This window comes from Sinocyclocheilus anshuiensis, unplaced genomic scaffold, assembly GCF_001515605.1.
Source record: "Sinocyclocheilus anshuiensis isolate Anshui unplaced genomic scaffold, SAMN03320099.WGS_v1.1 scaffold181, whole genome shotgun sequence".
Lineage (NCBI taxonomy): Eukaryota > Metazoa > Chordata > Actinopteri > Cypriniformes > Cyprinidae > Sinocyclocheilus > Sinocyclocheilus anshuiensis.
Window position 1 is genome coordinate 1,172,294 of NW_015540898.1, and position 25,768 is coordinate 1,198,061.

Sequence of the window (25,768 nt, forward strand, 5' to 3'; positions counted from 1 at the left end):
GAATTGAGATTAATGATATTATAATATAATGAGATGTGGAAAATATAAAGCAGGGCTATTCAGTTAGTTTCATGTAGTTAGTTCATCATGATTAATTGCATATTAATATATTGTCATAATTTCACATTGAACCTCCAAATTAATGTAGTTAGAAACTACCCATATTTTAAATATGTTTAATGGCATCTCTTTACTAAGTAGCCTATTCTTCTTCTTCTTCTTCTTCTTCTTGTTTTATGGCGGGTAGCACCAATGTTAAGGTGCATTATCGCCACCTACTGTATTGGAGTGTGAACCAGAGTTTCTTCTCGCTGTATTTCATAAAGTTGACGTCCTGTATTTCCTGTATCCCATTTATGTTGCCACTCCTTAGTGGTATATGCTTTAATTACTGCTTTTGCTTCATATTTACTAAGTGAGATATTCATGATCTCCTCGTTTTCCAATGCCTGCTTTGCTAATCCATCAACCTTTTCATTACCCTTTATCCCCGTATGAGCTGGTATCCACATAAATATTATCATGATGTTATATTCTTAAATCTATACAGATTTTCATATATCTCATTTACTATATCCTGTCTACTATGAGATGTGAATGATTGCAATGACTTTAATGCCGAACATGAATCTGTACAAAGTATAACCTTTTTGATTTGAGTCTCCTCTATCCACTGTAGTGCTGTTGCTATTGCCATCATCTCTACTGTGTATACTGATAAATGATCTGATGTTCTCCTATTAACAGAAATGTTTAAGGATGGAATACTGAATGCAAAACCTGTTCTCCCTGTATTAGGATAGTGAACTTAAAACAATCTTCACATAAACTATAAATTGTATTTTTGGCATAATTGTGTGTTTTTGATGAAGATGATTGGCAGGCCGCCAATTGAATAGCCCTGATATAAAGCATGTCTTATATTATTATTATTATCCACATGCATATATTAAGTTAAAATGAGCTTTTTGTATAAATTTACTTTTTAAACATTGACAAAAAAAAAGTATTGTTTACCATAAAAATTGGTTTAAAAAAAAATGTAAGTTGTTCATGATAAAAAACAATTTTTGTAGCCTTTAAAAGAAAAAAATTTCTGCAACAGGATCACAAAAAAGATCCATTTAGCTCAATGCAAATTACAATTTATGTTGTCAATAAATGCAAGTTGTTTAAAGCATCACCCAGATTTTCTCTAGAAAAAGCAGTGGTCAATAAATTAAGTTACATATTTTTGTGCACGCCTATACACATCACTGCAAATGAAACTTTGTTCGTAATGACGTGGATTTTCACAGATGTCTTTCATTTGTACTGATTACTTAACACTTTATAAGCTTTATAAGCAATAACAAGACTCCTCAAAAAAAGCATAGTGAAAACCTTGCTAAAATCAGAAGCGATTACTCGGCTATTTCGTGGAAAAATCAATTATTGATAGAATGACTTACTAAATCTAGTGTCAAAAGTTCAATACATTACACCATTGTTCATTTACTTGTTTCGTTCAATTAGCAAGAATTAATTAATATCTCCTGTAAGGCTGTAATGTTTTAAGTTGTTAAAGAAGGTTTGGTTGTGTTATTCAGTCACCCATAAAAAGATAAACACTAGATGTATTTTTGTATTTAAAAAAGGACAAATGCAACATAAATACTACAGCGGCACTTCCTTTTATTTATGGTTATTGCAGATAGTGAAACTTTTCTGAAGGCATTAAGAAACCACCCTCATACACAATCGCTGGAATAATGGAATAAATAAATTAAAGAGCAAAACGAGTTTACGTAGAGGATAATGGTTGGAATACATTTTCCAAGCAAAGAAATGTTTCTGTAAACACAAATGTAATGAGCATATAATCATTTATAACACCGTAAGATGACCATATTTGTACATAATGACTCAAGATTTAGATTAAGGGGAGGTCAAAACCTTAAACAACACTTACTTATAACAAGGTATGTTTAGGAACGACAGTGCTGTTTTATTAATCATTTCGGTGATGAATTGTGAAAAATGCAAGATTTTACAACAAGCCATCAATCTAAGCATTAGCATCCTAGTCTATCTGCTGGCCTTGCTTGGGTCCTTCCAGCTTCCGCAGAGTTTCATCCCATTGTGAAAACTGCTTTGATAAGAGAAACATCTGTGGAGGAAGTTAAGGACAGTAAGGCATTCATGCGAAATAATTCAGATGTTCAAGAATGAGCTTACTGTGTGCTGTTTTTAGCTGCAGGGAGTTCTGTACAATAATTAAATAGGAGTCTTTCACCGCAACTAAGGATACCATTTTGTTGTATTCTTCAAACAGCCTCTTCACTTCAGCAGATAATTCTTCATTCTGGTCCTGCATAATTTATTATACATAGGAATGTGAATCAGCATGTTTCACAACATGGTCTCATTTAGTGATGGATGCTAATATATGTGACCCTGGAGCGCAAAACCAGTCATAAGGGTCAATTTCTCAAAATTGAGATGTATACATCATCTCTGAATAAATAAGCTTTCCATTGATGTGTGGTTTGTTAGGATCAGACAATATTTGGCTACAACTATTTGTCGGTGAGAAAATTTTAAAAGTACTACAATACCAGGAAGAAAGATCGGGTTGTTGATGTTTGCCTGCCATTCTCGCTCTGTCTGCACAGTGTGCGTGAACGTGCTGATGACATATCCTGTCTGCGCGAACAGGGTGTGCAGAGGTATGCAAATACATACGTTGACAGGCAGGTAGGAAAGCATATTAAAACGCTCGGACCGAGCGTTTTGATTGGACGAACATTTCTTGATCCTACGCCTTCCACAGAATATATAAATACAGACAAATACGTTTAGACCACTTAACTTAATAATTGCTATCGGGATGTGAAGAGACTTTCAACCAGCATAACAAAAAATGTTTCTGAAGACAATCGCCTATTGCACCTTTAAGACTGCTTTTGTGCTCCAGGGTCACGTATACTTAAAAAAACAAAAACCCTACTCTACTCCACCTGCATGGAGGTAAAAACCAAACAAGTTAAATGTGTTGTTACCTGTTGTTTAATGTGGACTTGTGACAACCGCTGCACTTTCGTGGTCAGCTCTGGAACCGCTGTGATGCCAAAAGAACACACAACGTTGTTAAAAATGGCCTCGGTCATACTGAAAGAAAAAGGTCCTTTCATATTTGACTAGTATAGCAACAGTCAGTGTTTGACCTTTAATGTGGTTGCTGTCCAGAAGAGGCTGCAGATTGTGCACCTGCTCCAATAATGTGGCCTGAGAACGCAAAAACTCTTCCTCTGTAGATAAAGAATGAGGAGCTTATGCACTGTTCAGACTGCTTCGATCGGCCCATTCATTAACATTATATGTCTTAGTGGTTCTCAACTGGTGAACCACAACTCACAAGTTCTCTCCTGTGGGAGCTTGTTTCCACAATGGAATAAAAAAAAAATAGGTATAATTGCGACTTTTAATCTCACAATTCTGATTTTTTAACTTTTCTTTTCTCGCAGTTCTAAGAGAAAAAAAGTCAGAATTGCAAGATATAAACACAGAATTCTGAGAAAAAAAAGTGAATTGTGAGATATAAACGTAAATGTGAGGGAAAAAGTGAGAATTGTGAGATAAAAGGTCACAATTACCTTTATATATTTTTTCTTGGCTGAACAAAAAGTCAGAATTGCAAGATGAAAACTTCTGACTTTTTTTGCGTTTCTTTTCTTTTCTGCATTTATATCTCACAATTCTGACTTTTCTTCTTGACAAAACACTTCTCATATCTTTTGACATGGGCTGTGCGTAGTGCTGGGCGGTATACCGGTTCATACCGAATACCGGTGTTTATTTTTGTTATGATATGAATTTTTAAAATACCGCAATACCGGTGTATGTCGCTTAAACAATGTTCAGAACGCGACACTGTTTGAAAGGGGTCTCTTTTCACTGTTGCACTGTGGTGAGGGAACAGCTGTATGTGTTACTAAGCGTGAAAGCTCCGAAACTGAAGCTGTAGAACTAATAGAACGTGAAGACACAGAAGAACTCATCCACGATATCCACATCGACCGCCACAAATATCCAGCGCCCCCTGCCATCAGCTCCCGCGTCTCACACACACGAGCGCGACTTTAGCACTAGATTTAGCAACTTTCAGACCCTTTTAGCGGCTTTTTCCCATAGAATATTCATACTAACAAACCTAGCGACTTTTTTGGATAAACCTTAGCTATGGTTCAGTTGGAAGATTTCGCCAGTGCTGTCCCGTGAGCGCGAGGTCTGACTTTCCTGGAGAAGTGTCACCTATCTCGGCGTCTGTTCTGTGCAGTGAGCGGCAGAGAAGCTGCACATTCAGTTGGCAGCACCGCAGCTGACTCGTCAATAAACGAGTACAAAACAGCGTTTCCAAGCACCTATCGCTTACTGATTGTTTGGAATTATAAATATGAGCGTAGTTCGTCTGTTAATATCACATGCACTTTTTTGTTTGTTGTGTTTTTTAGTTTGTTACTCAGACGCAGGCAGTGCGCTGCATGAGACAAAAAAGTAATCTAGCCAAAATAGCCGCATAGCCGCTCTTTAGTGTAGATGCATGTTAATTTTATCAGACGATGCCGCGATTATAAATGAGAGTGACTCCTGGTTAACATGTATTAAAAGGGGTTGTGTTTAGTCACTATTTACTCATCATGACAGTAAAATAGGGCATTCTAAGTCAATATACTGCAGTATTTCCTCTCAATCAGTAGAAAATATGGTTAACACCCGGTCAGGCATGAAAAAAAAATACCGTCATGTACCGTGAAACCGGTATAATTTTGAAAAATACCGTGATATAAATTTTTGGTCATACCGCCCAGCACTAGCTGTGCGCCCTACAGTATTTCAGTGCAAATTCCTCTGTTATTTGGTAGAAGCAAGTCAAATCATCTGTGTGACATGCGTTCATCCTTACAAAACTACAGGAGGTAAAGAACACAGATTTCAGACTACATTTAATACAGATTCACCTGCAATGAGGATAAACATGGTTGGTGACAAATACAGGTTCCTGAATCACGTATGCACGTGAGAATCAGAGCACTAACCTGCTAGAATAAACTCTAATTTCATTGCATCCGGCACAGCAATGAAGTCTGTGAACTGGGGGTCCAAATACTTCAGCAAATCTTCAACTGATAGAAAACATACATCGACAAAAAATGATGATGCAACATATTAAAACAGCATTTTGATTACAAATGTTAACTGGGAGGCTCTCACTTTTCTTGTGAAGGATCTTGACACGCTCTCTCTTGTTTGCGGTGTTTGCCAGAGCAGTGCTGGTTCTTGTGAGTGATTCAGCACACTGAGGGAAGGAAAGACAGATTAGATGTCCAGCAAAACATGCACACTGCTAGCAGAAAAAAATCTGTATGAAATGTTATACATAAAAGGACAAGTCTGATCTATTCATCGCTTCCACCGTGTTTATGTGTCACGAGTCCTGCTGCCACGCCCGCACTTCTGACAGACACTACTAACACGCATTATAACAACAGCACCACGAGAATGACTGATGCTATGATCTAAATATTATCTATCAAAACATCAATAAACACTGTGGCGCTGCAGCTGACTGACACACACACACACACACACACACGGGGGTGGTTTACGCGTGTCTGAGGCCGATCACCTTCACTGGCTTGTTGGGTTTTCCTCCTCTTTCGCCATAAACGCGTTTTTCAAGAACCTGAAGCCGAGAGTCCAAGTTGTCGAGATTGTTGTTTTTTCCTTCCATTTTGTTGTCCGGTAGGTTTTCTCTAAACCGGAAATGACGCTTTGGAGAGCGTCTTCTTCTGCGCGTCACCAGCAGTCAAAAACAATCAAAAACATAATAATGTATTATGATCTCTAAAAAGTACAATATTTTAGGGATATTGAAATGCTTACACTGCAGCAGTCTGCATCAATCGCTTTTAAAGCGTGAAGTGCTATTCACACATTATTATTATTATTATTATTAATACATATTTTTACTGAGTACGTTAGTTATTTGTGTATGTATGTATTTATTTATTTACACAAACAGAACGTGCCATATACGATTTATCCTGGTTGTATTTTTGTATTGTATTCTAACGTGCAGATGCAGGTATTCACGTTTCTAAGACGTTTTATTTGCATTTTAGGTGTGGTTACTAAGATGTTTTACTATAATTGCAACCAAATATAATGTTGTGAACGTTTTGTTTATGACTAGAAGACAGACACCGGATAGTACATCTATTTAATAATGTCACCGATTAAACCCACTGCCTGTCACTCAATAAAATAATCACATTTAAATAATTAACATCACCTTCGCGAGTATGACTCTCTCTCGGCTTGTGAATTAGCAGAACTATTATACTCATTATTTGTGACGTTAGAATACAATATTGAACAATAATCTCTTTTATTTAATTTAAAATTTTCATTTCATTGACAATATTATTAAACATGGACATTTACTTTCATTAAAAATGCTTATTTCTTCTATTGCATGCTCATTGTAAGCTATTAATTTAAATTATAGACACGTGCAAACTGGGAGCCCTTAATGCAAATGTAATTGGCCACATTTACAAAATCAGGTGATTATGTTCGCTCATCTATGCAAATGTATCTTTGTATAGAGACAAAAGAATGAGGTTAATCACTGTCTGTCACTTCAGTTTATAGTGATATTTGTGAAGACACTAATGAATACACCAGTAAAAACATCTTCAGCTTTTGGTTTTATTTCTCATCAAACATAAAACAAGCAAATAGTGTGTAACCTATCGTGCGTTATGGAAGAAAGAAACACACGATGCAGGTCACCATCAACCTATGTATTAATGTTAAAGGAAGGTGCAACCAAACGATAGAAAGTACAGTGTGTTTTTCCCCAGCATATACACATGAGTGCAGGGGCAGAGTCTTAAAGGGACAGACACCCAGACCGTTACAAGTGTACAATCATATCTAAAGGAATTCAAATGTTAGCCTATGTTAGTAACTCTCGTTTTTGTTTAATGTGTTGTTTTATAGATGTTTTGACGTGTGGCGCTTTTTGATGATCTGCCACAGAGGACGATGACGTCATCACCATCGCGCATCGAGTCTTCTGAGGAGAGGTGAGCAGATCACGATTTTCGCATATTTAATTGTAAAATATACTTTACACAGTTTGTTTATGCAACATATGCGATGTCGTTTCTGCCTTGTTTTCATCGAGTACAGCGCTGTTTGTGTCTTTGCCGACTTAAACACTTAGTTAGAACAGTAGGCAACAGGCATGTGAGGAAAACATGTTACATTCATTAAGAACTGAGCCATTCTGTGTTTTATTATGTTCGTGTAAATGAATGTTTTGATGTATGGAGTGATAATGTTGCTGTTACTAATGTCTTGTGATCTGTGAGAGGAATTGATGCAAACCGATATCAAGTTTTTTGCTGCTGCTTTTTTTTTTTTAGTTATTCCTCTTTTGAGATTTATGTTTCGCAGATTAAATTTGTTATAGCTACTTTACACGGTTAAAATTAAGAACGTATACTGCTAAATACTTCATATAAATAAGTCCGTATAATGAGCTACGCGGGATATTTTAAATCACTACAGAAATATGAATAGAAATAGCCACACTGGAAGCATTACATTTTTGTTTTGTGGTACTCTTTCTATTTAAAGAAGATTTTATGATCACTGTCAATTACTGCACATATAAAACTATAACATGTTAATAATGTAATTACGTACTTTAATTGCTCTGCATGTAGTTGTTAGAAAATCAGACTATATTTAGATGTGCTTTAGTGTAGTTATATGACTCTGATTCTTAATGAAGATGGATGCCATCAAATGTCTGTGTTTATGCTTTAATTTTTCATTCTTACTGTTTTTTAAATTTCGAAGAATTTACATTGTATTCTGTTCTATATTTCTAGACAGATATCTTCTTGTATGTTAATACTGGGGCAAAAAATTAATAAAATGTAGATAAAAATTCATTAATTTACAATAAATTCTACAATTAATCCAAAATGCCACTGCAAGATTAATCTTTAATGAGCCGAAAAGAATGCACGTCAATCTGCACTGGCTACCAGTAGCTGCTCGCATAAAATTCAAGGCATTAATGTTTGCCTACAAAACCACCACAGGCTCTGCACCCCTTTACCTAAATTCATTACTTCAGAGTTATGTGCCCTCTAGAAGCTTGCGTTCTGCAAGTGAACATCACTTTATTGTTCATCTCAAAGAAGCACAAAATCACTTTCACAGACTTTTACATTAACTGTTCCCTCCTGGTGGAACGACCTGCCCAACTCAATCTGAGCCACTGAGCCCTTAACCATCTTCAAGAATCTAACACTAGCTTGCTTTCTTCTATTCTATCTACTTGTTTTCTTAAAAAATGTCCTCATTTGTAAGTCGCTTTGGATAAAAGCTAAATGACTAAATGTAAATGTTAACAATAGAGAGAAAGACAAAACAGAAATGCATAGATTGTGTGAATTAGCACATACTGTATGTGAGTGCAGTGTTACTGAATAAGCATTTTAAATTGATCTGCTCTTTGTGTTGATGCTGTTACATTTAATATAGTAATATAATGATCTACAAAGAGCCAACACTTTATATTTAGAAGGCTCTGGTCTCATCAAAGATAGAATTTGGAGTACATCTGCTTCACTTACATACAAATGCTTAAAATGTTACATACAAATGTTTAAAAAATGTGTAAATTAATTTTTAAAAAATCCAAGTAAACTGATTTACTAGTTTTGGCAAATCTGCTTTTCTACCCAGACATTCATGTTCAGTGAAGCTCCTCCCACAACAATCTCACATTCAGCAATTCAGCAATAAATGCTGGAATATTCCCATCAGTTTACAAGTGAAGACGAGCATCAAATCATCAGGAAGAGCTGAAATCTCCAAAGGCTGAGTTTATTAAAGAGGACAGAGAGAAGACGAGAGATCCAGATCCCTGCAGAATCGAACAAACAGGTTGGTGTTTATTCTTCCCTCTTTATAATTAATGCTGACTGTTAGGTTTTAAGCCGTTTTTGTTTGTTGTAATAGGAAAAATCTTTAGAGCTCTGCAATAATATAGCTAAAGCATCAAGTAACCAAATATGGGACACTTTCTATGAACTACTTTTTTTTTTTCTTTTAAGAACATTCATGTTAGATATCATATTTGTGTAGTTGATCAAACATATTTAATAGTTCTCCTCATAGAAACATGGGATTTGCGATTATAATGTTTTAAAAATAATTTGAAGATCAATGTACCTCATTCATGGAAATATTTAGGGACGTATAATTTATAAAAATGCATCAAAATGACCAAACTTTTGTAATGCAACTGTCTACTTTCCACTGTTACTGAGAGTTACTGCAAATGAACCATTTTCACTTGTATTTCAGAGTCTATTGAAGGAAACCGAGAGAATGAAGAGTGAAGTGGAGGAGAAAAATCATGTCAAAACTGGAGAAAAACATTTTAGCTGCTCTCAAAGCAAACAGAAAGATTTAAAGCAAAGAAGAGCCAAGAAATCTTTCACCTGCACTCAACAAGAGTTTGACAAGCAAAAATGGTCTTGATGTTCACATGAGAGTCCATACTGGAGAGAAACCATACACATGTGATCAATGTGGGAAGAGTTTCACACAAAAAGGACACCTTACAGGGCATACAAGATTACATACTGGAGAGAAACCGTTCACTTGTGATCAATGTGGGAAGAGTTTCATACTATCAGCACATCTTAAAGAGCACATGAACATTCACACTGGAGAGAAACCATACGCATGTGATCAATGTGGCAAAACATTTTTGAGGGTTTCAGACCTGAAGCAGCACATGAAAGTTCATTCAAAGGAGAAGCCACATTCATGTCATTTGTGTGGAAAGAGTTTTTCATGTTCACATTATTTAAAAGGACATCAGAAAATACATACTGGTGTGAGAGAGTACATGTGCTTTGAGTGTGAAAAGACTTTTACTTCAGCAAAGTGTTTAAAACTGCATGAGAGGATCCATACTGGAGAGAAACCATACAAGTGTTCACACTGTGACAAGAGATTCAGTCAATCAATACATCAGAAAACACATGAGAGGATTCACACTGGAGAGAAACTGTATCACTGCACTGCATATGGGAAGCGTTTCTGTCATTCATCTTCTCTACGCAATCATACAAAAAACAATCACAGTAAGTAGATCATCTTCAGATCCAGCACTTTCAGGTCTGATGGTGCATCCTCACCAAATGTGACACAATAATGCATCAAGCAATAAAAGATCATCTGGATAAATCTGTCCTAACCAGACATTACAAGCGACAGGACAAAGAAACATCATCTAAAGTTTTCACTGAATAAAGTTCATCTTCATCTTCAAAACCAGCAGATTCAACTGTGAGATTCAGATCAACCCAAAGATGGAGTTCCTTCCCAAAGAACAGTCAAAAAGTTTTATTCTTGTGTATCATTTTGCTTCATGATATAAATGATATTGTACTGTAGTGGTATCGACCAAAGGGCTGCCGATAGCAGCTGAATCAACTTGTGGAATTACATCTGATTCCTCCAGAGTGGGGCCAACAGGAGGACTGAGCTTCTGACTTCCCTGACCGGGGGGAAGGTGTACAGGCGAGCGCTGGGCCAATCGTGGGCCAGCTGTCTCGAAAAGTAGATTGGGCAGTGAAAGTTGTCTTCTGAGGTGAAGAAGTCCAGCTCTGCCCTTCCAAAGACAGACCAAATCATTTGAACTGTTTGGGGATGTAGTCTCCATTCTGGAGCTACTTTGTCTCTGGACAGCATGTCTTCCCCCTGGTTCAGTCTGCCCGGCACATGAACTGCTCTCAGTGAGAGGAGTTTGCCTTGTATCCATCAAAGGAGGCATCGAGCCGACCTGTGAAGGGAGCATGACCTGTGCCTGCCTTGGTGATTGATAAAGGCTAGCACTGTCATGTTATCCGAACGGACCAGGACGTAGACCGGCAGGAAGGTTTTTAGGGCCAGAAAAACCGCCATCATCTCGAGGCAGTTGATGTGTAAGCGCTGCTCCAGGTTTGACCAGGAGCCGGACGCCAGTCTGACCTCATACAGAGCTCCCCAACCCGAGTTGGAGTTATCTGTCATGACTAGGGGTGGGCAATTTGACCAAAATCTTATTTCACGGTATGAGAAATGTTATTTCATGATAACGATATATATCTTGATATAGCTTTTTTTTTGTTTTGTTATAAAAAATAGGAAAAAGAAGCAAATTACAAACACAATAGCACAAATAAATATAAAATAAACATGTAGTAAGAAATTTTACAGAAATTGATTGAATTGTATAAATAAAACACTATAGTCTTCACTGCATCAATCAAACATGAACTGATTCTTATTAAAGATCCAAAAGTGATTCGGTCAAATGCAGTGAGTGATTAGCATTAATAACGACAGACAGCAGCAGGTAAATTAGACTGCTGTCCCTTTAAGACCAACTGCACGGTTCTAATATACTGATATAAATCTGGTTTTCACCCGACTATTTACGTTTATTTAACACATAACCGACTGTGTTTACGCGAATACTCCACACAACGGGCATTTTGACATAATTGTGTGCATATTTGACCATTCAAGCACGAAAGAGATCTGTTTTTGTGATCAGATGCTGTCTGAGAGAGGGGCTTTCAGTGCGTATGCTTTGGCTGTGTGTCAGTCAGCGCGAGCAGCGGATTGAGTTCTTTTTCACTGCTTATTGCACTTCATAACTTTATTAAACATCATGCAAGTCCCAAATTGGCGATCGCATGCTATCTGAGAGAGGCGCTTTCTCAGTGTGTGTCAGTCAGCACGAGCACCGCATTGAGTTCTTTTTCACTGCTTATTGCACTTAATAACTATCAAGTGCGTCCATTCTTTATTTTCTCATTCATGCATGTTTCCTTGTCACTCCAATGTGTATATAACTTTCAAGTAGTACTATGTTACGCAGATATATTTGCATACCGCGGAATACATGATATAGTAAAATCTCTAATGATAGACACTTTAGAACTGACCCCCTCCTCTTCCTCTCTGTGTTCGGATCAGGACGGCTTCTGAGGCTCAGGGTCCAACGTCACTCTGGGGCGGGGAGCTTGGCGCTTCGGAAACGGGGCAGTGTTACGCTGTCCAGGGGCGCTGCTGAAGCCCAGGCTCAGGTTTATGCTGGGGATGAAGCGGCACCAGCTTGGCATGCTGCTGAGCGGATGGAGCCTTCTGGAAACTTGAACCAACCGCGGCACTGGAGCGCTTCGGCAGGAAGTGACGCATTGCCTGCGATGACTTCTGTGACTCTGTAAACCGCTCGGCAAACCCATCCACGGCAGTGCCAAACAGTCCCTTAGGAGAGACTGGTGAGTCTAGGAAGGCGACCTTGTCAGTGTCCCTGATCTCCATCAAATTAAACCAAAGGTGGCGCTCCATCACCACCAAATTGGCCATGGCCTTGCCGAGAGCCAGGTCAGTCGCTGTGCACAGCTCTCTAAAGGCATCAGATCTCTGGCCGGACTCGTCCATGGTGCAGAGAAGTTTGGCATGTGAAGAGCTGAGCCTGCCTGGCTAGCCTCTGAATAAGCCCTGTTTGCTAGGGCTGAGGTAGTCCTGCAGGGCTTAGATGGATGCGCTGCATGGGCTTTCAACCCCAGGGCCAAAAAAGGGCACAGATGCTCAGCGACCGCCTCTTCCAGAGTGGGGAGCTTGCTATAACCTCTTTCTTCAATGCCGTCAACAATGGTGAGAGTGGTGGAAGAAGATGAATTAACACGGACCAAGTAGGGGGCATGCCACGTCCTGATGAGTTCCTCGTGAACTGCCAGCAGGAACGGAGCGGACGGTTGGCGGGAGGAATGTTGGTGGCATCCCTTCAGGTACCACTCATCTAGGAGGCCGCAGACGGGCTCTTCTGGAGCCGACCAAGCCAGGCCAAGGTCCTCCACGCGGATCAGCTAGCTTTCCACGCCAGCCAATGTTGTCTTCGTCATATGCGGGGTTTTGGCCTCTTCGCCAGAACACACCCACTCTTCAGCATCCAAAGCTGTTAATGACATGGAGTCATCCAAGGTGGCTTCCTCCTCCGATGTGCCGAAAGAAATCAAGCCGCTCGCTGGCTACGAGGGGCGCTAATCCTCACATGCGAAACACACCGGTGAATCAAGGCGTTGGAGGTAGAGTGAAGCACATGGGAGCTGTGCCGGCATGAGTTAACTCAAGCCCGGTGATAAAACCCCACTGCTCCACTGTTTCTTCCTCCTAGGGGAGCGAGGAAGCGGGGAGGACCACCTTCATTAAAGAAGACGATCCGCGAGCGGAGAAGTGCGAGACTAATGCTCTCGCTGTGAGAGCATGCCATCTCAGTGAGCACAGCCTCTGCGTTGGCGCTGCCCATACAAGCGACGCACTCACTGTGCCTGTCTGCACCCCTGCATGAGCCACACTCGCGGCACGACATTTGCAACAACGTCACAGGAAGTTTGCTCAGAAATTTGCTCTTAGTGCTGAATGGCCGCAGGGGAAGGCTTCTGGCTTATTCTGCTGCTGGGGGATCCTTCTACAGTGGCGAGTAGCAGACTGAGCTGACCTTCTTCCTTCTTTGGCTTTTTGCTTGCAGAGTCAGCGAGGAGATGATCTTCATCACTGAAGGAGAAAAATTCTGACGAAATGGCGGTCAGAGCCGACTTATATAGAGGTCGGCTCCTCCCCTTTTGGTGGGTTGAAACGCCATTGGTTTGTGCAGCTACAGTACACGAACATGAACAAATCGGGCTTCAGTATCAGGAGTTTCCCTTTAAGCGTGTCAATGCAACGGCAGAGACCGTTCGAAAGGGAACAATCTAATGCTTATAGTATAAAATTGCCTCTGACTCAACATTACAGAAACAACAAAATCTTTCCTTGAACTTATTAATGAAGTCATTGCACATATAATATCTATTTATACTAATCTTAAATATGTGTACAGCCTTGCTACCAGTTAATGTCCAACGTAATTAGGAAATGGATGGATAAAGTTGCAAATTAATTAATGAAACAAATGAAAAGTTATTCAATGAACATGGTTCCTTTTACATTTTTGCGAAGTGATTTTTAAAGTAAATTTCCATAAAAAAAAAAAAAATCCATAACTGAAGGGGTGAAACATTTCAATCAGATTGGCTTCTGCTCTCTCTGTTATCAAGGTTCATTAGCATTTAAGAATGAATAACTATACTATAAACAGTAAAAATAAATAATTATTTAAAATGTTATAAAAAATATTTTAAGATAAATACCTACCAAATAATTACTTTTTGTCTGTTTTATGTGGATATGAAAAGTTTATTTGCAAAAACAGATGACTTGTTTTTTTTATAATGTTATCATGTTTTTATTGTGTTAGCCGTTTTTTTTTTTTTTTTTTACCTAGTCAAAATAACGCAACTGCAGTTTGATTGGGATTAATTGGAATGCACAATGAAAAAACATGATTTCTGAGAATTGTTAAAAACTAATCTAGTTATCTGTTTTTGCAAATGAACTCTTCATATGTTATGCTTGATGAATTTTGTAATAAATAAATAATCAAGAAATTATACAATAGTTTTTTAAAGCTTCACATCCCAAAAATTAAGGGCTGAGTAGAGATTCAAGGTTTGGGAATGAAGTGAAGTACCCCTTTTTGGCGCATGCGCAGTCGAGCAGCCCTCATTCATCGCGACCCGAGAGCCGCAGTGATGCCCGTAACCCTCTAGGATGCTCGATACACGGATGGGTTTATCACCGTGTGTTTCAGCCACGGGCCTTTAAGCGGGTCCGGTTAAATCTGGTGTTTGTAAAAAGGTGTTTTCCACGGGATATAATAACGGGCTCGCGCGACCTTGCGCTGAATGTCATTAGAAAGGGGCTTTAATCTCGCTACGGTAAGAACGCAAATCATTACCGCACGGGGTTACGACACTAAATGTCAGTTCAAGGCTAAATCTATGATATTGTCTGGATGCGATGTTTTAGGCGTGTAAGAGGAGAAAGAATGTAACCGCAGGAATATTTCGCGTCTTTTGCCGCATCGGCGCGTTTGCGCGACTGATCCCTGATTGTTGCATCGCATCTCTTATAACCTGGCCTCATTTAGTTGAACTAATAAAAGCCGTCTTGGCTCTTCTAATGGTGGGTTTGGGAGAGGCTGTGATGGGGGTCTGCCAAATAGAGATGGCGTTTGATATTCAACGACATATTTGCCCGAATCTTTCATACAGTTAGCCTACACTTAAGTGATGCAAGTGCATCTCTTCATCAATATTATGGCGATTGCCTTTATAATTCAGTTGGTGTTGAGCAGATATGTGCTGACACGTGCTGCTCTGGTCTTTGTGCTGAATTACACCCCACCTCCTCAACCTCCCCATCCTTTCCCAACCCCACCATCATGGTATGAAAGCATCACCACATGGCTTTCCACTGTGTTTTTACCACTTATCTTTCTTATGTGTTCTCATGCAATTAGGATTTGAGTCTCAGCGATGGATATTATAAAGCATATAATCAACGACACAGTCGAATTCTACAAATGGAGTCTCACCATCGCAGGTAACTGGTCTTGACTTCTGTGACCTGAATGTGATGCATGATATCCATGGCAGCGCTCCAATTAAATAAACCCAGGAGCAGAAAAGTCTCCAGCTCTGGCGTGTTACTAGGTTTTCCTATGAGGCAGATACTGCAGGCTTCACTTTTGGTGAACAAGAGCAGATTTTAAGATTCAAGCAAATGTAAATGATGGAAACTGTGTAATGCTTGCCATTATCGATTACACGTAACGATAAAGGTCCTTTATTGGCACGGATGGTTCAATGAAGAACCTTTAACACCCATGGAACCTTTCCATTCCACCAAAGATTCTTTATAGTTAAAAAAGGTTCTTTAGATGATTAAAATGTTGATTAAAAAGATGGTTCTTGTAATACTGTTCACTGAAAGGTTATTTGAGGAACCCGAAACGGTTCTTCAATGGCATCACTGCCAAAAAAAGAGAAAACTTTTGGAAGCTTTATTTTTAAGAGTGTAGAAGTAGAATAGATATCTTGGTAACACTTTCACTTAAGGGGACTAATTCTCACTATTAACTAGCATGCATATCACTAGCATATTGGCTGTTTATTAGTACTTAAGTCATGTCTTATTCTGCATAACCATACTTTAGATCCTTTAATCCTTAAACCCCTAAACTTAACAACTACCTTACTAACTATTAACAAGCAACACATTAAGAGTTTATTGAGGCAAAAGTTGTAGTTAATAGTTAGTTAATAGTGAGAATTGGTCCCCAAACTGAAGTGTGACCGATGTCTTGATTGTGTTTATCATCCTAGGCACAATTTCCAATTAATGACACCGCATTATTATTATTGTACACAGCTATCAAAAAACTATTTTGAATTTTTTAACTTAACTTTAGTTTACTAGCAGTGTTTTTCAAATGCGAAACTTAAGGCCTGTCCACACTAAGGATGGTAAGAATGACTATATATAATGACTATATTTAATGTTGGTTTTAGTATAAGAGTGAAAAGACTGTTTTTAGATAGCTTGTCATAATAGAATTGATTTACATTTTGGTTGTGTATGTGCATGATTGTGAAGTTATTTTGTGTGAATTGGTTGTATGTGTACCAGTGTGATGATACATGCCAACAAAACCGTCGTCATCAGAATTGTTTTTTTTTTTAAATTAAGGACAACAATGGATATAAGTTAATGCAACTTTATTATGTTATCCTTGACAAAGAAGTTGTAAAGCAGCTGCATTGCTGCTTTAATGTCAAATAAACTTATAACGATAACTATATTAGCATCCGCACCAACAGATGATAACGTTCCGTTTGCTATAAGCGTATGCGGCAGTTTTGTTGTCTGCTGCTTTAAATGCACAAGCTGTTTAAAACACATTGGATGCTGATTGGCTGTCAGTGTTTTTATCGCTCATCAGGTGGAAAAAAAACACATTCTGAAAGTCATTATCATTATTGCTCTGATGTGGACTTTGCTGTTCTCATATAGAATGATCATTTAAACGTTATAGTTGAGGTTATCATTATAGTTACTGATGTGTGTGTGTAGACAAGCGTGTGCAGAAATGGCCGTTGATGGACTCTCCGCTCCCCACGCTGGCTATCAGCTCCTCGTACCTGCTGTTTCTCTGGCTGGGGCCCAAGTACATGCAGGGCCGAGAGCCCTTCCAGCTGAGGAAGACCCTCATCGTCTACAACTTCAGCATGGTTGTCCTTAACTTCTTCATATTCAAAGAGGTGAGCTCACCCAAACTGCCAGGCTCCCAGAAAATTTCCAGAAAACGTATTTAGGTTGATTTAACAATATTAAATGTAAAGGAAACCAGCTCATTTAGATGTTACCATGTTTTTTTTTCAGTGTAGCCTGTAAGTTTTAGTTTTCATCTCTTATATCTGCCTATAATGAGAACACCTGAGTTTATAAGAAACTACATATTGATCAACACCAGATAACTGCAGTGCAGTGCTGTCCATTAAATGTGCTATAAATGTACCACTGCTGCTATATTTAGCAGTACGTTGTAGCTGCCATCACTCTGGGTATTTATGATTCAGCCATATTGACTTCATTTGGACAGAAACACAGATGGTCAGAAGTCAAGACTTTTGAGAAATGAATTAAATCAGACCAGCCAACATAGATTAAAATGTGAAAAATAATGTCGTTTTCTGATATAATCTTAGTTTATATTGTAATGCACATTCATAGTTTTGGTTTCTTGCTCATTCATTTGATAACTCCCATTTCTATTTTCATTAAAGGAATAATTCAGGCAAAAATGAAAAGTTGATGAAAATGTGCATGATGTAGATGAGTTTGTTTCTTCATCAGATTTGTAGAAATGTAGCATTGCATCAGTGTCTCAGCAATGGATGCTCTGCAGTGAATGGGTGCCGTCAGAATGAGAGTCCAAACAGCTGATAAAAACATCACAATAATCCACAGCACTCCAGTCCATCAGTTAACATCTGGAGAAGACAAAAACTGAAACAAATCCATCATTAAGACGTTCTTAACTTCAAACCATTGCTTCCGGCTAAAATAAGTCCATAATCCATAATATTGCTTTTTCCAGTGAAAAAGTCTGGTTTGAATCAGGAGAGAAATCTGCAAATACAAGCACCGTTTACAAGCAAAAACAGTTCAATATAAATCTGTGGCTGGATTTTAATGTGAGAGACAACAGGAGACGGACTTTTTCACTGGAGGAAGCATTATTATGGATTAAGGACTCAGTTTGAAGTTAAAAACATCTTAATGCTGGATTTGTTTCAGCTTTTGTCTTCTCCAGATGTTAACTGATGGACTGGAGTGGTGTGGATTATTGTGATGTTTTTATCAGCTGTTTGGACTCTCATTCTGACGGCACCCATTCACTGCAGAGCATCCATTGCTGAGACACTGATGCAATGCTACATTTCTACAAATCTGATGAAGAAACAAACTCATCTACATCTTGGATGGCTTGAGGGGGAGCACATTTCAACACATTATCATTTTTGGGTGAACTAGTCCTTCAACATACACCTTTTTTGCCAGTTTTTGTTTTTTAAGCATAAAGAGAAGAAACTAACGATGAGGAATTGTCCTTTATATCAATCACATGAATGAGTCCAAACGTCTGTTGTATTTCAGCTCTTCCTTGCAGCGCGAGCGGCCAACTACAGCTACAGCTGCCAGCCTGTTGACTACTCAGACGATCCCAATGAAGTGAGGGTGAGTGTGCTGATCACAGTCTTACCGAGTCTCTGTCCCAGACAGCGCTCTGAAACCAGACACGTAATTCTGCTCTCCAGTTACTGGCCCAAAGCATATTGGAGCGGGAAAGCCGGGGAGTTGGGTTTCACTCTGTGACGTCACATTAACACTCTCACACACACCATCTTACTTTCACACTCAAATACTAGCGCATTCATTTCAGCACCATTTACAGTTCCTGAATTTGAAGCGAGCTAGGATGCAGAATTGTAATTTAAATTTGAAACAGTAGTTTTTAAGAAGCATGAATTACCACAACATATTAAGCATTTCCAGAAAGATGAGATAATATTAATTAATTTGTTATGCTGTATTGCACAGAGAGTGATTGATGGCTGTGTTGATACTTTTAACAGTAAAAAACTTAGTTTAGAGAAATATGTGTAATCAACTGAGAAAATATACATCACAGGATAAATAGGCATAATTAGTTGAAAATAATTATGTAATTATTTTTTGTTTAGTTTGATTCCACAATTGTATCGTTTCTTTGAATTCTTGCTGTCATTCCAATTCAACATCCTGTGGCCAGTTAAATTCACATCCATGAACTGAGAGATCTGAGTTTGTCCAACTATGATTTTCAAAGTGCAAATATTAAATCATAATTGTGTGAGGACACAGATGATTGCAAAGAGCTGAATATTTAGCCATATGCACTGAAAAAAGTGAGATGACTATCATTTATTTAAAGTGCATTTTTCTATCGCTCTAATCAAAAATCATGTTTTTCAGTTTAAACCTGTTTTGTTCAGTTTGTCTAATAACACTCCCCATAGAAAAATAAAATACTGTGGCTTTTATTAATTAATTATTATTTTTTTGTTAGTATACAACAGAAAATATGATGCATATTTTAAAAAGACATCACAATAAACTGTTAAGGTGTTTCATAGTTGTCTTTATTTATAGTAAGTAAACTAAATCAGAACATTTGTAATAAGATGTTTTTAGTTTTATCATAAGTGAAAATTCTGCTTCCATATTATAGTTAACTTAGCTTTTGTTTATGGGGAAATTAAATCGCTAAAGGCCAAAAAATATATTATATTGACCTACATTAAGTAACATTATGGCTCGAGTCTAAATAAATGAATGAATGAATTAAAAAATAAATGAATGAATGAATGGTACACTGACAAAATGGGAAAACGCAATAATTCATATAAATTTAAAATGTGCAATCTACTAAAAATATATATTTTTTATTAATATTAAAGGGGTCATCCGATGCTACATGCACTTTTACAAGTTGTTTGAACTGAAATGTGTGTTGGCAGTGAGTGTACACAACCACCCTATAATGATAAAAATCCACCCAGTGTTTTTTTTTTAATCTGGTTAAATGTTTTCCCCTTTCTCTAATCGAGCCGATCTCAGATGCCTGTCTGTGTGATGAGCAGAGCTCATTAGCATTTAAAGGAAAATGCTACAGAACTGCGTGCTGTGAAAAGAGCTGTTTTTGACAGGGTATAAAGGGTGTTTTTTACACTACCATTGAGAAATTTAAACCAAACTATGTTACAGACTTTCCATTAAGACCCTAAAGAATCATATCAACTTGTGGAAAATGGGCATCCTATGACCCCTTTAAGACAATCTTTGCAAATCGCCTTTCCTATGTGCTAATTAGCAAGTTTCACGATGAATGCGGCTAAAGTAAACAGTCTCTAGGAGAGCAGCTCGGAAGAGAGGGGCGGGGTCAGCAGAGCTCATTAGCATTTAAAGGAAAATGCTACAGAACTGCGTGCTGTGAAAAGAGCTGTTTTTGACAGGGTATAAAGGGTGTTTTTTACACTACCATTGAGAAATTTAAACCAAACTATGTTACAGACTTTCCATTAAGACCCTAAAGAATCATATCAACTTGTGGAAAATGGGCATCCTATTACCCCTTTAAAGGTTTGAACCAAAGCATAAATATATTTTGAGAAAAACTAATACATTTGGTTGTAACTTTTTTTTTTAAGTTGTTCTAAAGTATAATTTGTTTCGGTATGTTTCATAAAGAATCTAAGAGTTACTCTGAAACACACCTGAAGTCTTTCTGATGCTCTTGTGGTGGCAGGTGGCAGCAGCTCTGTGGTGGTACTTTATTTCTAAAGGTGTGGAGTACCTCGACACTGTGTTCTTCATCTTACGCAAGAAGTTCAGCCAAATCAGCTTCCTGCACGTCTATCACCACTGCACCATGTTCACTCTGTGGTGGATCGGCATCAAATGGGTCGCCGGTGGACAGTGTAAGCATCAGAAACTCAGAAACATACACCATACATAGAAAAACCATCTACACACCTCCAAATCATTACAGAAACATACTGTACATTTTATGCAGCTGCGAAATATTGAAGTATCTGTTTCCACACAACAACAATTCTGATACAGATCTGTCAAACCCAAAAAAGAACAACATCATCATAAGTAGTCCATACTGTATGACTCAGTTCTCATACAACAAATGTGTGATTAACACATCGTAATGTAACTTCTTCCACTCATACTAAATGAAGCGAATGTGTATTTCTCTCTTCCGCAGCGTTCTTCGGGGCTCATATGAACGCAGCCATCCATGTCCTGATGTACTTATATTACGGGCTGGCCGCATTCGGTCCAAAAATACAGAAATATCTGTGGTGGAAAAAGTATCTGACCATCATTCAAATGGTAAATGGTGACATTTTGCAAGCACATGTGAAAAAACGTGGAAATTTTGAGAACGATGTGGAATTTAAGGATGATTCTGCAGTTAGTGGAACTTTAGAAAAAAAAACGATGAATCAATGACGGATAGATTATAGTAGCATTTTATATCAAAGTGTCTTTAATTAATTAATTATCCACATTTTTCACTATTTTTTTGCTTTTCTTATAACCAGATAACATTTCCTTTTGTAATATATTTATTAAAATGGTTCTTCTTTGCACAACATACAATGCATATTTTCCATTTATTTGGTATTTACAGTATGCATAGAATTGATCATTTTTTACAAAACAAAGATCCACTGTTGTCAATACTGCTGCCATTACCATCATACTATAAAGCATTTTATACAACAATTCAGTTTTCCCAAAAACATTTAAGCAAAGTGACGGTTTAAACATTAGAAATGTCATTAATTTGATCTTTAGTAGCTTTATTATGTCTGGCATGTGACTAATCACTCACTCCAGGACATGTTCTACATGTTTTACTATAGATGAAACATATTCAATAAAGACATTTATAATAAATGATAAAAAATTCTATTTCAAATAAATACTAAACTTTCTATTCATTAAAGAATCCTGGAAAAAGCAAAGCAGCATATGTGTCCCTGGAGCACAAAAGCAGTCTTAAGTCGCTGGGGTATATTTGTAGCAATAGCCAACAATACATTGTATGGGTCAAAATTATCGATTTTTCTTTTATGCCAAAAATCATTAGGATATTAAGTAAAGATCATGTTCCATGAAGATATTTTGTAAATTTCCTACCGTAAAAAAATAAAAACTTAATGTTTGATTAGTAATATGCATTGCTAAGAACTTCATTTGGACAACTTTAAAGATGATTTTCTCAATATTTAGATTTTTTTGCACCCTCAGATTCCAGATTTTCAAATAGTTGTATCTCGACCAAATATTGTCCTCGTATCCTAACAAACCACACATCAATGGAAAGCTTATTTATTCAGCTTCCAGATGATGTATACATCTCAATTTCAAAAAATTGACCCTTAAGACTGGTTTTGTGCTCCAGGGTCACAGAATGATTTCTGAAGATCATGTGACACTGAAGACTGGAGTAATGATGCTGAAAATTCAGCTTTGATCACAGAAATAAATTACATTTGAATAGATATTCACATACAGTATATATCTAAAGTATTTCACAATATTACCCTTGTTTTTACTGTATTTTTGAACAAATAAATGCAGCCTCGGTGAGCATTAAAATACATACCAACCCCAAACTACTTGAACGGTAGTGTATGTTAAAGAAGTTTCATTTTTAATATCCCACGTAGGTAAAAGTGCCCCTAATTAAAAAATCAATCATAAAAATGAGTAAACCAGTGATCAATCATCGGTTATGTTGTATTTTCTTCTGCAGGTCCAGTTTCACATCACCATCGGCCACACGGCTCTGTCGCTGTACTCCGACTGCCCGTTCCCTAAGTGGATGCACTGGTGTCTGATCGGATACGCCCTCACCTTCATCATCCTCTTTGGGAATTTCTATTATCAGACGTACCGCCGCCAGCCCCGCCGCGAGACCACGGCCAAACCCGGCAAAGCCCTTCATAACGGAGCCTTTAACGGAGCCCTGACCTCCAGTAACGGAAACGCCGGCAAGACGGACGAGAAACCGGCAGCGGCCGAGAGCGGCAGGAGAAAGAGGAAGGGCAGAGCGAAGCGCGAATAAAACGGCTGACAGGTTAAAGATCAGGAGCTGTTCGCACGCCTGCAGTCAGTCCCTAATTGTTATGAACAAACAATACGGCTGCAGAGAGGGAGAAAAATGAGCCTAGATGTAGAGAGACTGAACAATATCCTTCCATACTGTCCTCCTTAAAGGGACAATTCACCCAAAAATCATTTACTCACCCTCAAGCCTGTACGAGTTTCTTTCTTATGTTAAACACAAAAGAAGATATTTTGGAAAAATGTTAGTAACCAAACAACTGACGGTAGCCATTGACTTCCATAGTATGGAAAAAAATACTATGGAAGTCAATGGCTGCCGGCAACTGGTTGAGGTGAGTAACTAATGACAGACTTTTCTTTTTGTGGTGAACTATCCCTTTAAGTTTGGCACATTGTTTTACGTATCTGCCTTTTTTACATTGCTGTCCTAATGCCAGAAAAGACCCGCGTCTCATCAGTGTACAATGATTATAAGAAAGACTTTAAGATATCAAACTTATGATTTCCATAATTTATTATAGTGAGGTCCAAAAGTCCACTAGTGGGGTTTCTTCACCGATTATATTATCAGCAGTGAAAAGTTGAGTCAGAAATGTATCCAGCATGATTTGAGATCCAAAAAGCATCTTGGACTTCAATGGATAAAGAAAATGACCATCTGAGTCACATGATCAGTACTTTAGATTAGTCATCTGAAATGTTTCTTCACTTTACAGACTTTTGGACCTCACTGTATATCAGTTTTAAGTGTCTGTTTATTTGAAGCGTTCATGTTTCATGTCAGTTGTTTAGCTGCTGGCAGGATATATTACCATCAGTCCTGTACTTTAAATGGATATCATGCAGCTTCAGCTTCTTTTAGAATCAAGACTGTAACTTACCAAGGCCAATGACTGAGAATATACATGTATACTGTTTTGTCTGTTTTTTAAAAACCGTGTTCAGAATCAATCAAACCTCCAACATGAATGATAGGAAAGATACATTTCAGTTCAGTGCTTTGAAATGAATCAAATATCAGACCAATACTGATCTTTTAAAAACTGATATTGGCTTGGACGGATGCATCTTGCATCAGCATTTGAATTATCAAGTGTCTCACGGGATAAAATGGCTTTTAGTTTGATTGGGAAATTACAACATCACATCATCTGAACTAAACAGGATTGGGTTTAACAAGGTTTGTAGCTACAATACTGTATTGTGCATAAATAAAGTCTTAAGCTCCACGTCATTGTTTTTCATTACGAGTCGTTCCTGAAATATATCATGTGTTTTGTCTTGAATTTTTGTAATGTTGTATATTCGGTGCAGTTTTGTACATTGTGCTTTCGAGAACGCAATGATCATCAACTGCTCGTTTTCTTTTCAAATGACAGATAAACATTGCTGGATGTAAAAATAAATTAAATGCCAATGCATAGTCACTGTTCTCAGATGCTTCATTTCCCAAAAAGCCTCGAAATGTGTGGCCGGCGTGACATTTCACGCAGCATCTTGCCTGGTAATATGTGGTACTTACAAATATTAGACTTTTGTGTGTAAATGTTATTATTATGAACACCTATTATTTGAGACTACACGGAATATGTGTTTTTATAAAATAATTGGACCCACATGAGTGTTTTTAACTATTACTAACATTTACATTCATAATTTGACACCATGCACTTTTGTGTACATACATGTTTTTACATTGTACTTATATTTTAAAAACTATACCACAATAAAACATGGACACAATAAGTACTTTTTTTTTTTTCAGTACATAGTAGCCTGGTTAAAGACAACTAATATAAAGAACATAGCCTATATCCGAATATTTTGTCACACTCCTTCAGTTTTATTCATTTGATCAAAAATACAGTAAAAACAGTAATATTGTAAACTATGTTTATCATTTAAAGAACTGTTCCTATGACCACAGGAATAAATTACATTTTACAATATATTCACATAGAAAATGGTTCTTTTAAATAATAATATTAAGTAATAATATTTCACAATATTGCTGCTTTTACTGTATTTTTGATCATGTAAGTGCAGCCTTGGTGAGCAGAATAGACTCTTTCAAAAACATTAAAAAAAAATCTTAGTCTGGTAGGTAGAGTATAATATAAATATAGGCATATAAATGTATGCAAAAATCTTTTTGTCAACCCACATATGATGCTCATTAAACACACACACACACACACACACACACACACTCATACTTGTATTTGTGGTTTACGGGGACTCTCCATAGGCGTAATGGTTTTTATTCTGTACAAACTGTATTTTCTATTGCCCTACACCAACCCTACCCCTAAACCTACCCCTTACAGGAAACTGCTGTCAGTTTTTGAATGTCATAAAACACCGTTTTGTATGTTTTTTAAGCCTTTTGTTTTTTTACGGGGACACAGGAAGTGTCCTCATAAACCATGTTTACGTTGTAGTACCCATGTCATTATACACATTTGTGTCCTCATAAACCATATATACCTGTACACACACA

The 25,768-nt window shown here is 37.7% G+C and overlaps 2 protein-coding genes across 2 annotated transcripts; one reads left to right on the plus strand and one right to left on the minus strand.

The window, feature by feature from the left end:
- Positions 1-1,765: 1,765 nt before the first annotated feature.
- LOC107689028 (dynactin subunit 3-like) lies at positions 1,766-5,830 on the minus strand. Its single transcript, XM_016486898.1, has 7 exons — positions 5,669-5,830; positions 5,254-5,338; positions 5,079-5,165; positions 3,207-3,290; positions 3,042-3,100; positions 2,291-2,350; positions 1,766-2,149 (listed from the first exon to the last, which is right to left on the minus strand). Exons 1-7 carry the CDS (start codon positions 5,771-5,773, stop codon positions 2,063-2,065), a joined length of 567 nt encoding a protein of 188 aa, XP_016342384.1. The 5' UTR covers positions 5,774-5,830; the 3' UTR covers positions 1,766-2,062.
- An 8,905-nt stretch (positions 5,831-14,735) lies between these two features.
- elovl4a (ELOVL fatty acid elongase 4a) lies at positions 14,736-23,455 on the plus strand. Its single transcript, XM_016486838.1, has 7 exons — positions 14,736-14,951; positions 15,536-15,618; positions 17,149-17,336; positions 18,736-18,816; positions 20,927-21,098; positions 21,395-21,522; positions 22,955-23,455. The coding sequence occupies exons 2-7, from the start codon at positions 15,552-15,554 to the stop codon at positions 23,264-23,266; spliced, it is 948 nt and encodes a 315-aa protein (XP_016342324.1). The 5' UTR covers positions 14,736-14,951; positions 15,536-15,551; the 3' UTR covers positions 23,267-23,455.
- Positions 23,456-25,768: the final 2,313 nt, after the last annotated feature.